This window comes from Lonchura striata, chromosome Z (assembly GCF_046129695.1).
Source record: "Lonchura striata isolate bLonStr1 chromosome Z, bLonStr1.mat, whole genome shotgun sequence".
Lineage (NCBI taxonomy): Eukaryota > Metazoa > Chordata > Aves > Passeriformes > Estrildidae > Lonchura > Lonchura striata.
In genome coordinates this window covers 78,720,467-78,735,007 of record NC_134642.1, presented here as the reverse complement: position 1 = coordinate 78,735,007, position 14,541 = coordinate 78,720,467, and the positions used below count along the sequence as shown (strand labels likewise).

Below are 14,541 nucleotides of genomic sequence, written 5' to 3'. Positions count from 1 at the left end.
TATGAGATCATCATAATGATAGCATATATTTCAGTTGAAACTTTTCTGTATCAGATGGGATACATCTGAGAGACTATCATGCAAACCTCCTGAAGTGGGAAAGTAATCTAAAGTAGATTCTAAACGTTTTTAAATACCTACATTCTGGACAAAAGAATTCCCCACTTGTCTGCATACCAACATGAACAGGTACTTGAAGCAGCTAGGCTCTTCTCCCTTCTGATCTCTCTCACAGGACAGAGTATTGACTGTGCAAATAAATTTTGTGTACATCTGTGCATCTGTACAGGCACCAGGCAGCACTCAGGTCTGCACAAGTCATGTGCTCCATAGAAAGAAAATGTTGCCATTCTGTGTCTCTATTTCTTTTGAAAGCAGTAACAGACAAAATCAGTAGTCATTTGAGGCCTAAGCAGGACATTTTATAGGCTTGTAATTGGAAAAGGCATGAAAGAGAAAGCATTTCTGTTTTGCATTCTGGTGTTCCTGCCCGTGTTTGTGCTGTGCCGCGCTCCCAGGGGCAGCGAGCCAGGCTTTGTTCCTTCTTGTCACCCCTTCAGGGTCTTCTGGGAGCAGGGTGCACCACAAACTCCCATTCCTCTGCACAGGGGAGTGCTGTGCTGCCGGGGGCTGCGGCCCAAGGTTGTGTTTTAGGACTTGATTTGGCTGTGTGGGTGTCCATGGCAGGTTGGTGCTGCCTGGGAGCGCAGCAGCTCTTGGTCTGTCATGCCAGAAAACACCCAGAAAAGCATAACAAGGGGTTATATTAAATCCACTTAGGTTAGTTCCCCACAGCAGAATGAGAACATGACTGTCCATTCTTCCAACTAAATTTTAATTGTAGCTCTGTATTTTTATTACAGCTTAGGAAAGGGGATATTTTAAATATAATTGAACCTTTCTTTTAATTACTTTAAGTACCTTGAGAAAGGTGTGGGCAGTTACAGCATGCTTTCTTTCCTCCCTCAAACACTGACATCAGAATTCCTAAGAGCTTTTCTTGCATCCTAAGGGCATAAAATTACACCTGCTTCAAAATAACAGATTTAAATGCACATTTCAAGCTTTTCTTTCTGAACACAGTGTACTGTACATTCTTATAATTAAACTGACCTAGATCTTAGTTACTTCTTCTAGTCAATTAATTAATTATTTTGGTATATTTTGTATCTCATATTTTAAAAAATGGAGTAAAAGGGTAATCTTCGCCATACTATTTATTTCTATCATTTGAAAGATGTCTTTATAGCACTTCTTTCTTGTGCTCTCACAAGAAGTGAAACGGCTTTAAATAGTGACAACTTGAAATCTTTACCCTTGGGGGAAATGGCTGGGTTTCAACTAGGAAATAGGGACTAAAAATTTGTTGTTGGTTTGGGGTTTTTTGGGTGTGGGTTTTTTTTTTTTGTGGGTTTTTTTAATTGTTTTTTTTTGGGGGGGGTGCTTTTTGTTGGTTTTTTTGTTGTTGTTTTGTTTTCTGGGTGATAGCTTGACTGGTTGAACAGTAATCTTCCTGCAACTTTTCTCACACTCAATTTTCATATTTCAAGATCCTTTTCCTATAACTGTGGTGCAATTTGTAGCAGTTATCAACAGTGCTCCCACATAAATGCAGGAGACATTTCTTGGGAAAATAGGCAGAAAAATCACACTGAAAAACAGAGGCCACAAAATTCATTATTCACCACTATGGTGTGAATGAAATGAAATTAAGAGAGTCCAACAAAGTTGTCTGTGAGAGGATACACAACATAGTTGATAAGTCATGTTGGCCCTTATTCCTTGGTTTTCTTTTTCCTTTCTTTTTTTCTTTCCATTTTTTGAGACGAATTTCTCAGAAAATACATGGTTGCTTTTCATGAAAATACTTCTGAAAGCCTGTAGCTTATTCCAGATTCTTTCTCAGAGAAATTGTAGCATATATTTCCTATTCTCTTTTTGCTGAGATATTAGAGCACAGAAGTTGATGGTCAGTACAACTGACAAAATGATAAACTATTTTGTGTTCCCAGAGGAAGAAAGATAGATGATCCCTAAAAATAAAAAATAGTAAGTTAAGAAATCATTTACATCTTAAGTAAGAATAAGACTCCTAGACAATATGTGGATTTTTAATATAATTTATCACTTTGTCCTTCTACAAAACCTGTTTTACAAATACTTGTAAATACATATTCAGTGAAGACAGAAATCATTAGTGGAGCTTCTGTTGTTTAAGAGAAACATTTTTATCCATCACTCACAAGCTTTTAATTTACACAGCTAGTCTGCAACTGAAGATAAATGAAAAAGAACATTAGCTCTTTTATATATCCTAGGTTCTAGAGATACATCTTTCAATTTCCAATATACTTTTGAGCTAAACTGTTCTTAATCAATGGCAGAAGAGTGAGAATACAGAGCCATGGCTTGTTTTAATATAATTATCACAGCAATTTGCATTCCACTTTCAGAAAATGCTATCATTAGCCTGATCAGAAAACCTGCCAAATTGCTACCATTTCTTCTTTTATATTACAAGGGGTTCATTTTGAGATTTGAAATTATGGTTTTGTGATTTGAAGAGGAATGAAAATATCCAATCCTTCTCTTTAAGAAAAATTCTGTAGCCCTTTTTTCTCTTAAATTGCTATAATTTGTTCAAGTATGTTGCTGCATATTAAAAAGGAATTGTATTTTATTAAGTTTTATATGTATAATGTAGGAGCTGCAATTGATACATCTCTATGAATAATGAAGATTTCAGATTCATGAGATCTGTGAATTTCATTAGAAGGAAACCACAGCTATCCCACAACAAAAGAAGAATAACATTTATCTCACTTTGGTTTTCAATACAATTTTAAAGGTCTGAACAATACTACTTTTGGCTTTTTCCCCCTAGCTAACTAGGATAACAGATCCATTATGTGTGTAAACGAAAGCATCTGCTAAAACACACACAAAAAGAAAGGGTTTTTATACAAGCTAAAGATTTTGCTCTTCTAGCTTAACTGTTTCTTTGCTAAAATATTTTTATTCTCCAAGCTGATACCCCTGCAGCAGTTCCATAGTACTGTGCTGAAGATGGAATTTTCCATAATTTATGAAATTGTCCTTATTTCTAAAAAGCACTGACCTGACCATGTCATTCTCTAAGAGAAAGATGGACCCTCAGGTGATGATCAACAGCTAAAAATCATGACAAGGCCAACTATTAAGAAAGACTGCAATGTGAACTGGTCAGCATTTTTATGAATGAAAACAATTTAAAGGGAGAAATTTATTTAGAAGCATTGCTCCCTGGAACTTCCAGTTATTTTTGCCAGCTGGCAACTTTTGAGAAAGACTTCTCTTGTTAGTTTTACGTGTCGTCATTTTGACAGGTATTACAGTAATGTGCTCAAATTATTGTTAATGTAGTCAAGTAGGAAGGAAAATATTCAGTGTTATTAATTCAACAGGCTGAAAGTAATCTGAAAGAATATTTATCACTATATAAATTACCACTGTCATTTCACTGCATCTGTGTCTTTATTATCTGCAATTTTTAGAAGGAAAAAGTTTTTGAAATATGTATAATACTGGTAATATTTTTACCTGGAAATATAGGTGCAGTCTAGAAGTTCATCTGACGAAATGGACAGAATTAGCAAACCAAATAAACAGCCAAACTGAAAGGCTCCTTTAAAATTCTCATTCTCTGTTTTAATAGAAAAATAAGAAGAAAATTGAGAGTGAAACCTTTGTTACTTATACAACTTCAATTAAAAATAGTGTGTTGCAGAAAACTGCATCCCTACAGAGATCTGAAATGGGTCTTGCTAGTTTGCAGTTTGAGGCAATAGTATTCACATGAGAAAACAACCACAACAATGCATTTCATTCCTTTCAGGTGAGATTTAAACAAGAACTGTAAAGTAGGTATAGTCCACAAGCAACCTTGTCAGACTTTCTGGAATCCAAAAGTGCTGCCATGGAATATTAGAAGACTTGTGCATTCCATTTATTTCAATTCACATGGCAGAAAAGATTGCAGATATTTCTGTTTTCATACTCCTTTACCTTTACAAATATAAATGGGTAATTAATTGCTAGGGTTTAACACAATTAAGTTGTCAGATGCCATGATAAAATAGCACTGTACAGACTGTACTTGCCAATTTAATTATTTATGTGTTTACAAATACAGTGTTTGTGTGTGTGTGCATATGTGATTGTTTTTCTGCCTTTTTTTCAATAATAGCATCCTCTAAGTCAAAATACATTATTTTCTCAGGTTGTAAGGGACTTTACTTGGACTATAGGATATTGTGCTAATATTGGTAGTGCTGTTATTTTGTTAAAGTCCTAAACAAGGGTTCTGCCCCTGGGCATAAAGGCAACTGAAACTCTGTGGAGTATGTCTGTCTTAGTTGATGAACTACACTTCACACAAAACATTTCCAGAAATCTTTAATTTTGTTATGGCTACAGGCAACAGTTATAATTGGGCCACCTGAGAATATAATTCATTCAACTATTAGCACAAAAAAAAAAAATCAAAGTACACTTTTTATAAGACACTCACTTGAGGAAGCAAAATACAACTTAGAGAAGAGAAAGACTGTGTGGAAATGTTTTACTTATAACTCTAAGTGTGTATATACTAGATTTTTTTGTAAAAATTTGAGAAATAGAAACATAAAGAGTTTTTCCATATCTATCATTATGAATACACACAATGACAATGATTTCTTTGACCATTGCATACAAATTTGGCTTTCATGCAATAGCTCTGTATGTGTATTGAGACAGAAGTGCACAAACATTTCAGTAGCCCTAATGCTGAAATACCACTTCATAAGTAAAATGCCAACAATATTGTAAGAAAGCCCTTTGGATTCAAATCCATTTGCATTTATTCTGTGTGAAATTGATTTTGTGATTGGTTGTATGTAGAAATGATAATACTTGTGCCATTTTTCTCACCTAACTATATGTATGGCAGCCCTCAAAATCTTTTGGTCTGAACGATACCTCTCATCTGCTAACACTTCCCTAAAATTCTTAGCAAGTACTAGATTTCTAAGATTAAGCTAGCAGTTCTATGTATTATTAATGCCATTCCGTACAGATATGGCTGACTCAGGGTGTTATAAACCAGACTGTTATTTTTCATTAATGACTTATAAAGTCATTATAAAGTTGTATAACTGTAGATAACAACCTGTGTTGTCCTCAGAAATCAGCCAGCCAATGCCCCTGTCAAGGGCTAGGTTAGATGCTATGCAGAGATTATTTTAGCTGTCATCCTTTAATGGTGGTCTGAGTGGCACAAGCAGATTTTTTGTGTGAAGTTCTAGTAATGCAGTTTTGCAAACTTTAGCTTTTTTATTTATTTAACTGCTTATTGGTTTCAGTTATGAACTTGGAATTGAGATAAGTTTTTCTTTTCAATTATCAAATCAGCTGGTCATTAAACTGAAGTCATTAAGATGTGAAGATTTTTTGGTTTTGTTATTGAGAACAACTGATCAAACTCTTTAGATTAACACTGAATACTCATGCACTGTGTAGATCTTCATAAAACTTGCAGTTTAAGTGATGACTCTACTCTTACTTTTCAGTATTGCTGTAGATATCATAGACATTCTTGGCACATTTTAACAGCTTTAGAGTCAGAACTACATTCTAAGACTGATCCTGATGCAACTATTGGAGGAGTTTTGGAGATCAGTATCAAATCTTACCATTCTTGGCAATTTAGTGAAAGAGAAGATTTTCAGGATATTATATCAACTAAAGACAAGCTAAGGAAAAGTAACTAGGAAAGTCCTGTTTTGGAAAAGCCCCTATACCTCTGTTTCTGTTCCTGAGCAGTGAATGAAGGTATCAGCCTCATTAAAAAGAAATGCCTGGTTTGGCTGATGGTTTCAAATGTAATCTCTAATTTGCCCTAACAGGATTAGGAAAACTTGAATTCATCCTTTGAATTTAACAAGATCTGTTATAGGGACATAATGAAAACACTAGGTTAAAAAAATAATCCTAGCCCTTTGGAATAATTTGATATTTAGAAATTGCTAATTTTAGAAGCTAGAAATGAAAGAAAACTGCTGAAATTATCACTAAAAACAAATGACACAGCAGACTTAAAAGGAAAAAAAAATTAAAATTACCTAATAATTATTCTTGCTTGCGTTTTGAATTTTTCATGAAAACTTGTGGAAGGTGGAATAACATAAACTTCTGAAGATGTTCTGTGTCAGACAAATGGTGTTCCAAATCAGTAAATACTGGCAATAGGACTAGATGAGTAAATATAGCATGCTAGATCAAAATATGAATGAATATTTCATTTTGAGTAGCTTTCAGTTTACCCTGAGTGTGGAAAAAATCAGCTCATAAGTGTTGGTTACTTTATTCTAGAAAAAATATTAACAGGTTGGTGGTAGTTTTCAGGCTTTCTGTTATGGGCATATCATTTTACCTAAAGGAGAGTAAGAGTGTTGAACACTGATTTCCCATTTTTCTCAGTATTTCAGCCATATTTTGTGTGTACATAGCAGAGTGGTGATGAAAGTTCTCCAAAGAGGCACTCACAAAACCCTTTTGCCAGTGTAGCATTTTACAGGGACTAGAAGAGTGTTGTTGTTCTTCTTCCCAAGATGAACTGCTAAGTATCACATGAGAAATGTTCTCTAGCATGGATAATATTTAAATGCTGTCTACACAACCACACTGTCATTAGATGAAGAAGTTAAGGAGGTCCTACCCCAGATAATATTTGTCACAAAGTCAAGAGCATTCTTCTGGGAAATAGGCAATATGTGTTCAAGTGTCTTTAAGTAAAAAGTATTCAAACATATGACTTCTAGGTAAGTACTCTAATTGAGTTAAAGAGAGATTATACCACTTAGTCTTGCCATTTTCTGTAACCTATCTTCTCCTTTGTTTTGTTTTTTTCATCTATTCCTTGGCCCAAGATAAATTCTTATTTCAGAAAGAAAAAATACTTTTCAAGCCAGTCTTTGTTGTTATTTTGGTTTTTTTGTTTGATGACCAGAATTTTGCACAATCCTATTACTTTCATGCTTAATGATACAGGGTGCATTCTCTCATTATGTGTTAAAATATAATTGAAGAGCTATTCAAATTCAGATGAATGATTATGTATTAGATAATCTAAGTAGTTTATCTTCAGACAGTAGTTTGTTTTTTTGTTTTTTTTTTTTTTTGACAACTCAAAAGATTAAGATTAATGAAAGTCTGTGAAAGAAAAATACATTTTACAGCATTTAAAGATGTGGAGATTTTTAGTTTTTATTCATTGAACAAGAATGTTTAACCTCAGAAGGGAAAATTGTTCTGTTTGTGTAATGAACTTATTTGGGGAATGACATTCAGTACTTCTGTTTTATCACCAGCCAGGCTGATCTTAACAAAGAGACAGAGGCTTGTGTTCTAATGGCTGGGCATAAGACTTCTTTTCATCTTAATCCTACCACTTGGGAAATGATGACAAGGATACTAAAAAAGTTGACTTAGATATGACTTTTCGCATTCATTAACAAAGAATAAAATTTTATTTCTTTTTTTTTTCCTGTTTTTCAGATAGTGCAGTTTTAGTCCAATAGTGGGAAGAATTTTAAATACTAAAAGTTTTTAATTGTTTTAGTGTCTGATCTGACTTTTCTTATGGTAAAGAAAAGGTATCAAAAAAAAAGATAGGGAATACTTTTTCTCTCATATCTGGATCCAGGTTGTTTCTCCCACTGCCAATTTTTTTTCTCGTTCTGTTTTGTAATCTTACATTGAATTTAGTTTGGCATAATTTTTAACTCCTTGTTGTTTAGTCTCAGGATTAAAAACACTTATATTTAACTTAAAGTTACATATATTCAATAATTTATCATGAAGCTTAGTAAGATATTTTTTTTCCTTTATCATGAGAGTAAAGTCAGTTTTTCAGACTCAAAGTAATTTCTTTCTGTAAATGTCACAGTTCCAAATACACCCATAGGATTTGTCATTATTTTACTGTTTAACAACAAGTTATAACACAATTTGTTGCCTAATTTAAAATATTTGTTTAATGCTCCAGTAAAAAATGGAGAAAAGATTCTACTCTACAGGCTTTGGTCATAAAACAGCTGTTTTTGTCAGTGGCACTTTGCAATGGTTTTATCTGCCTTCCTCATATTCATGTTTATTTTGTAACTTTATTTGGCACTTGATGCCAAAAGCTTCCTTCTTCTGTTTAGCAAAGTATTAACAGCAAATAGCAAAAAATTTTATCTAGTAATAATTGTATCAGAAAAAAATTAAGACAAACACTTAGAGGTGGTGTACTATAGATTTCTTCCTAGGTTTTTAAGATACCAGTTAAAAGATACCATTGTAATATCCTCTGTCTTCCTAAGTGTCATGGGCCATGCCTAAGTTAGCCTGGTAGCAAATATATCAGCTTACACCTAGCTAGGCTGAGCCTTGTTTACATGTCCTGAGTCCAATACACCAGGGCATGGAGAGCGTTTACTACCTTCCTGTGTGTGAGCATCATCTTTGTAAAGAATTTGCCTAACTTATTTCTTATAACAGAGAATATGCATATAACACTGGCTATAAAGCCATGATGTCTGTGCCATTCTAACAAATAGTGCCCAACAGGTAAGTGCTAAATCACCATAGCTTCTATGTACTAGCAGAATTTTCAGCTATCTAATAGATAAATAATGCATCTTCTTCAAGTTCTAAGAACGAGCCAAATAAGCCACTGTCAGTTGTCATCCTCATTGTTGTGGCTGAGTTAATCATTAAGAGGAGTTTCTGGTAGTGTGATAGATTCTGCCATGGGTCTCTGCAGCATGACTCTAATGAAAAGAGACTCTTCACTGTTTTTTGGATACGCATAAAGTAGCACATTACTGCTACGTTGGGGATTCTTCCATTCCAAGCAATATTTCTGTGAATTGTAGCTTACAATTTCCAAGTATGTGTTCAACTGTAAATATCAAATATTGTGGGGGACTTATGCTATCATTGATTTCATTTTACTTTTTCAAAGTCACTTCTTGTTTTTCAGCACTGAAAAATGTTACTGTAACATAGCAATTTGCCAGAGAAGTACAGTTTGTGCTGTGAAGTTAAACCAGTTTTCTATCCAAGTCAGTCTCAGCTAGATGAAACTTCCAATGAAGATTGAGTATTTCTATTATCAAAGTAGAAGAACTGGATATTAAACCTTTCATTTATCCTTGTCATTGGGTGCAATTACTGTTTAGAAGGAAGCTCTCCTTGTTATCTTTTAAAGACAAAAATATTATTGGATATTGTGGTTACTGTGCTTTAAAATATTTTTCACAAGACAGGTCTCTGTAATGGTAGTAAACATTTCAGTCTGGCTTTTTACTTTGGCCTTGAATTTGGAACACTGAGGGAAGAAAAGCAAACAATGCCATCAGTTGTACATGCTACTGATGTAGGTGATTCAGTAACTGTAGTATCAATGCGTTTTAAAATGTCCAGTTGTTCAGCAAAGATTTCAAAGACAGTCAACTAGAAGTCATGGTTCTTAGGTTAATCTTTTATTTGTCTAAAGGCTGAAGTTGTTCACCTCTGTGATATGAACTGCAATAATCTTTAAAATAATTGACAAATTAATTCCACTGCAGCACTGGAGTTGTAAAGGTGTTAGATTTAGCTGGGTTTATCTGATTACTTTGTCTCATGAAAAATAAATGTGCTAACTTTGGCATCTCAAATTTAAGACGGAGACCCCAGTCCCAACCATCTTGTATGTTTTAAATATTGAACGCAATTCTGCAGTGTTATTCTCTCAAAAGAAGACTAAAATAAAATCTTCTGCCAGTGATGTATGTGAAGACATGCAGGACTTTTACCTTTTGGAAAAAGGACATATAGGAGTAATTGATTACCTGCAACATAGCATAATTCATCTTTGTTCCCTATCTTTATTAATGATATCTATTACTTTTCACTGAACACCTGTTGATAGCAACCCTATAGTGCAAGTTTATTTCAATAAAGTTAATTGTGGAGTTATTACTTAGCATTTTTTAATGTCTCCATAAGTGTACCATTAATTAATAGATGTAATCAATTTTTATTTGCCAAAGCCAAAAAATATCTCACATTTTTAAATGTATGTCTGCTTGAGCAACTTTGAGTAAATAGCTTCTATTCCAAGTTAGAAATCTGTTATTCTGGGCAGCATTTGTTTAACCACCTTCTTCCTTTACAATGAAATCAAAGCATGGGGTTTGAGCTTGGTTTTTTTCATTCTCTAACCAGACATTACATTCTTTATATTTATTTTGTGATAAATGCACCTAAACCTACAGTAACAATGAGGAGCCCTGTCTGCCCAAGAGTCCAAAGTTTTTCCACTCTTCTAGCTTGCTTAATGTTACCCTTTTCCTTCATTTTCTGCATATCACAGGTTCTGTTCTTCTGTTGCAGGTGAACGAGGCCACAGTGGAGCAGCTGGTGCAGCAATATCCACATATAACCTTCAGTACTGTGCTGCAGGATTGCAAGAGAACACTGGAGCGAGCTTATCAAATGGGCTGGACACCCAATATGTCTTCTGGCTTCTAACTTTCTGTACCAACATGTTCCACTCTGCTGCATTCAGTAGATCTAATGGGGATTGCAGAAGGGTTTATAACCTTTCATATGATGCAATATAGTTGTGAGTTTACAGAGGTTACAATAAAATGGCAAAAGCTGTACACTGACTTTAACGTACTGTACAACTGAATACAAATATTGAAGCAAAACTTTAGAAATTCATTGTGGTTTTGTTTGCATAAAAGTTATAAAAGCCTTTGGCAAATTTCTTGAAGTGGATTCCTACTAGTGCTCTGGATAGTTTGAGTTATAGATGTTAAGCTTGTTTTCCTCTGTTTACTTTGCCTTGGTCCTGTGTGTTTCCTTTGATCTGTAAATGGTAACTCAGTGCTAGCACCAGTGCAGTTGATCAACAGAGGCCTGTGTTGAAACTGGGAACTAAACTTGATGCTTTTTATTTACTAAATCTATACCAGAGGCTTTAAGATACAGAGTAATAAAAAAATCTACAGTGAATGACCATTTTTTTTTATCAACTCCTTCCCTTTTTTTCTTGAAATATAGGAAGCTGTAGTGATATTAAAATCTTTCCACCTTGACATTTTAATAATGAGGAAGAGTGCTTACCCTAGCAATGATAGCCAGCTACATTTCATGAAGACAAGGAACAAGTGAACACATCAACTGTCAGAAATAAGTTGACGATGCTTATTATATTTGGCTGAAAAAATTTACTGTCTATTTCAAATGAACTTCTCTCCTCTGCCTATGCTGTTCTGTTGATGAATTGGAAAATTCAGATGAATGGGTATGAGTCAATAACAGGACTCCCTCTCATTTCCTGTGTGGTTTTATTTTAGAATGGATCTTCCAATGCAAATAGTGCTTACCTTGAGAAGGCCACCTAAACATGAGTCCCATAGTGGGTATCATTTTGTAGGATCAGGTGCTTATTAACACAGTATGTGGAAGAAAATACCCAAATTAAACATGTAAAGTGATTCATTTTCTTTGTGGGACTGTTATGGTTTAACACCAAACAGCAACTGAGTATCACACAGCCTCTCTCTCACTCTCTCTCACACATTGCATTCTAAGGAGTTAAATTTGAGCAGGGAATTGTGAAAAATACAGACATTGCAGCTTCAATTTGGAGTTGCCTTAACCTTTAGAGTATTACCATTTGGTTAAGAATGTTGTCAGATGTGTAACACTGGATATTTGTTTTTTAAAGGTTACAGCATTTTAATCCAAACTATGAAATGCTTAAGCTTCAGCTGAAAAGTAGCCATTATTGTCAAAATGTTTTGCTAATCCAGAAGGCCTAATGCAGCATAACATAGAAGCTTGTTTAGTATGGCTGTATAACCCTGTAAAGCTATTTGTTGATTTCCATAGCATAATTTTTTACAACAGAAACATCAGCTCACGTTACTTCCAGTGAGGATGTTGAATGTTTTCTTATTTCAAATAAATTTTCAAAATGGGGATGAACTAATTTCTCTGGAAAAAAAATATATCGTAAAGATTTTGTTTAAAATAAGTGGTAAATACCTGTGAACATGTGTAATGCTATGCTGTTTATTTACTCCTAAATAGCAACAATATTTTAAGAATAAAGCCAGTCAATTATATTGCAGATATAGTACAGAATCTTAGTCAATTTTCTTTTAATGTCTCTTTATGAGTGCATTAAAACTATTCACACAATTTGTAAGTTTCTATTTTTTGTGAGACCTTTGATCTTACAATAAATTTTAATAAAATAAGAAAGATGTGATGTTTTCTGTTTGTGTGCTGCTAACTGTACTTAGACCGTACTAACAGAGAGTCTGAAATCTCCATTGCTGAATAGATAGAACTCAGCTGCAGCTGATCCTTAGTAAATTGGCCCTGCTGTGACTGACAGTTTAACTAGATGACATCCACAGGTTTTTTTTCCATCTAAAATGTATTGTAACTGTACAGATTTTTAAAATATCATCGGTCTGGCTGGTCATCCCTATTTACTTCAGTCATATAAGTTACTTCCAGTATTTTTGCCTTTTACTGACTATTCATCTCTCAGTTTTATGAACATACTGATCAATAGATCTTACCGTGACTAATTAATTTTAGTTTTATATGGTATAAGAACTCTAGATGAAAATATGTTTTTCTAATTGCAGTGTTGACACATATTGTTCCTCAATGTCCTTATATAAATGGTTTCCAAAGTAGTTTTAGAGGAATAAATAATAATGCACACTCATCTTTGACATGTCATACAGGGAAAACATCATCATTATGGAGGAAGAAAAGCTACTGCCTGTTACCCCTGTTTTCTCATATGCAAAACTTAGAGTGAACTTAAAAACTCAGAGGCAGTTTCTGGATTCCCTAGGTCCCAAAGGCCTACTTTACCAGAAAAAAATGTCCTTTTTTCCTTCAAATTCTTAGTGGGAACCTGCTGTTAAGATAGGGTAACCTGTGGCTCAGCTCTGTCCTACCAGAAACATTTCTAGGATGGGCTTGTTCAGCCTGCAGGAAGAGCTAAGACAAACTCTTAAGTGTATTCTGAATTAAGAGGTAGGTGGTTGTAGGAGAAAGACAAATAATGTCTATTTTCATTCGTTGACTCTTTAAATCCAGGTGTAATTAAGGCTTAAAGCACACTCAGTTCACCTGGTGGTCATTCCACCCATCTCTCCACCTAAAGGCTATGTGGAGAGGAGTGTTCACATGCAATTTGTCTCACCAAGGGGAATGGCTACTATGATGTTTCTCATGCAGGTTCAAAGGCACTTTGCCCAGGCTCCCAGATTAGTGGGAAATGTAGTGAAATACCAAATCCACAATAGCATACCTCACTTCTTTGCAGGTGCTCCATGCAGTACTAGGCACATTGTAGTAGTCTTTTAACATGCACAAAGCGTATTTCTTTTAAAAATATCAGAACTAGTATTGGTATATAGTGTAGTTGAGCCTAAGCCCCATCAGATGGGATGAGTCTCTTCAGGCTTACCAGTGAATATCCTGATACCCCAAGTGGGAGTTTTACACCTGAGCCAGTTGTGCAAGGCAGGACATGGGCATGCTAAAAAGTTTATCTCACCTCACATGATCTGCTTCCTATCAGCCTTCTCTGTTACATGGCTCAAAACCCAGCTTGCTGCCAAAGAAAGATTGGTTTGTTGTGGCTGTCCTTCACGGGTGGTCATCCTCCATTCGCTTAACCCCTCTGCACATTGGCTGCTCTTGGGCAGATCAGAGATTTTGCCACCACACACCACACATTTTGCCATCCCCTCTTCGGCTGAGGGTGCAAATCTGCCCCCAGCAAATCACGTGCTGCTTTTGCCAGTGGCTAATTGAGTCATTAACCTTTAACATTTCAGTCTCTCACACTCCCCAGCAAAGGACAGACATGGACCTGTTGGAGCAAGTCCAGAGGAGGCCACCAGGATGGTGAGACTTTCCTCTACTTTGAGGAAAGGCTGAGAGAATTGGGACCAGAATAATAGAAAGCTTCAGGATGAGGTAGCTTGGAGAAGAACTTCTACAAGATCATGTAGTGAGAGGTCAAGGGAAATAGTTCCCAGCTGAAGGAGAGTAGGTTTAGATTAGGTACAAGGAAGAAATTCTTTACTGTGAGGGTGGTTAAGCATTAGAACAGGATGCCCAGAGCAGCTGTGGATGCCACATCAAGGGGGTATCAAGGTCGAGATGGAGTTCTGAGCAACTTGGTCTATGCCAGTGTCAGAGAGATTGGAACCAAGTGATCTTTAACGCCTGGTCTAACCCATGATATTGCTTGGTTCTATGAAAATAAGTTTTAATCCTTTTTAAATGAGAAAATAACCCTACTAAGAATAATTAACAAACAGTTAATTTTTCAGGCTCTCAGCTGGGCTCCTCATAAGCTCAATGATGTCCACCCAAATTATCACTTGCTTATTCTTCATAAATTGTGGTGTTGACTGGAGCAAAATCAAGAGAAGCAGTAGG

General features: G+C 35.2%; 1 protein-coding gene across 1 annotated transcript in view; it reads left to right on the top strand.

The window, feature by feature from the left end:
• FBXL17 (F-box and leucine rich repeat protein 17) overlaps positions 1-12,327 on the top strand; it is a 274,548-nt gene extending 262,221 nt beyond the window's left edge. Inside the window, exon 9 of the mRNA XM_021524805.2 lies at positions 10,444-12,327. Coding sequence (XP_021380480.2) covers positions 10,444-10,581 — 138 coding nt within the window. The 3' untranslated portion in view covers positions 10,582-12,327. The remainder of the gene's footprint in view (positions 1-10,443) is intronic.
• The last annotated feature ends 2,214 nt before the right edge of the window (positions 12,328-14,541 follow it).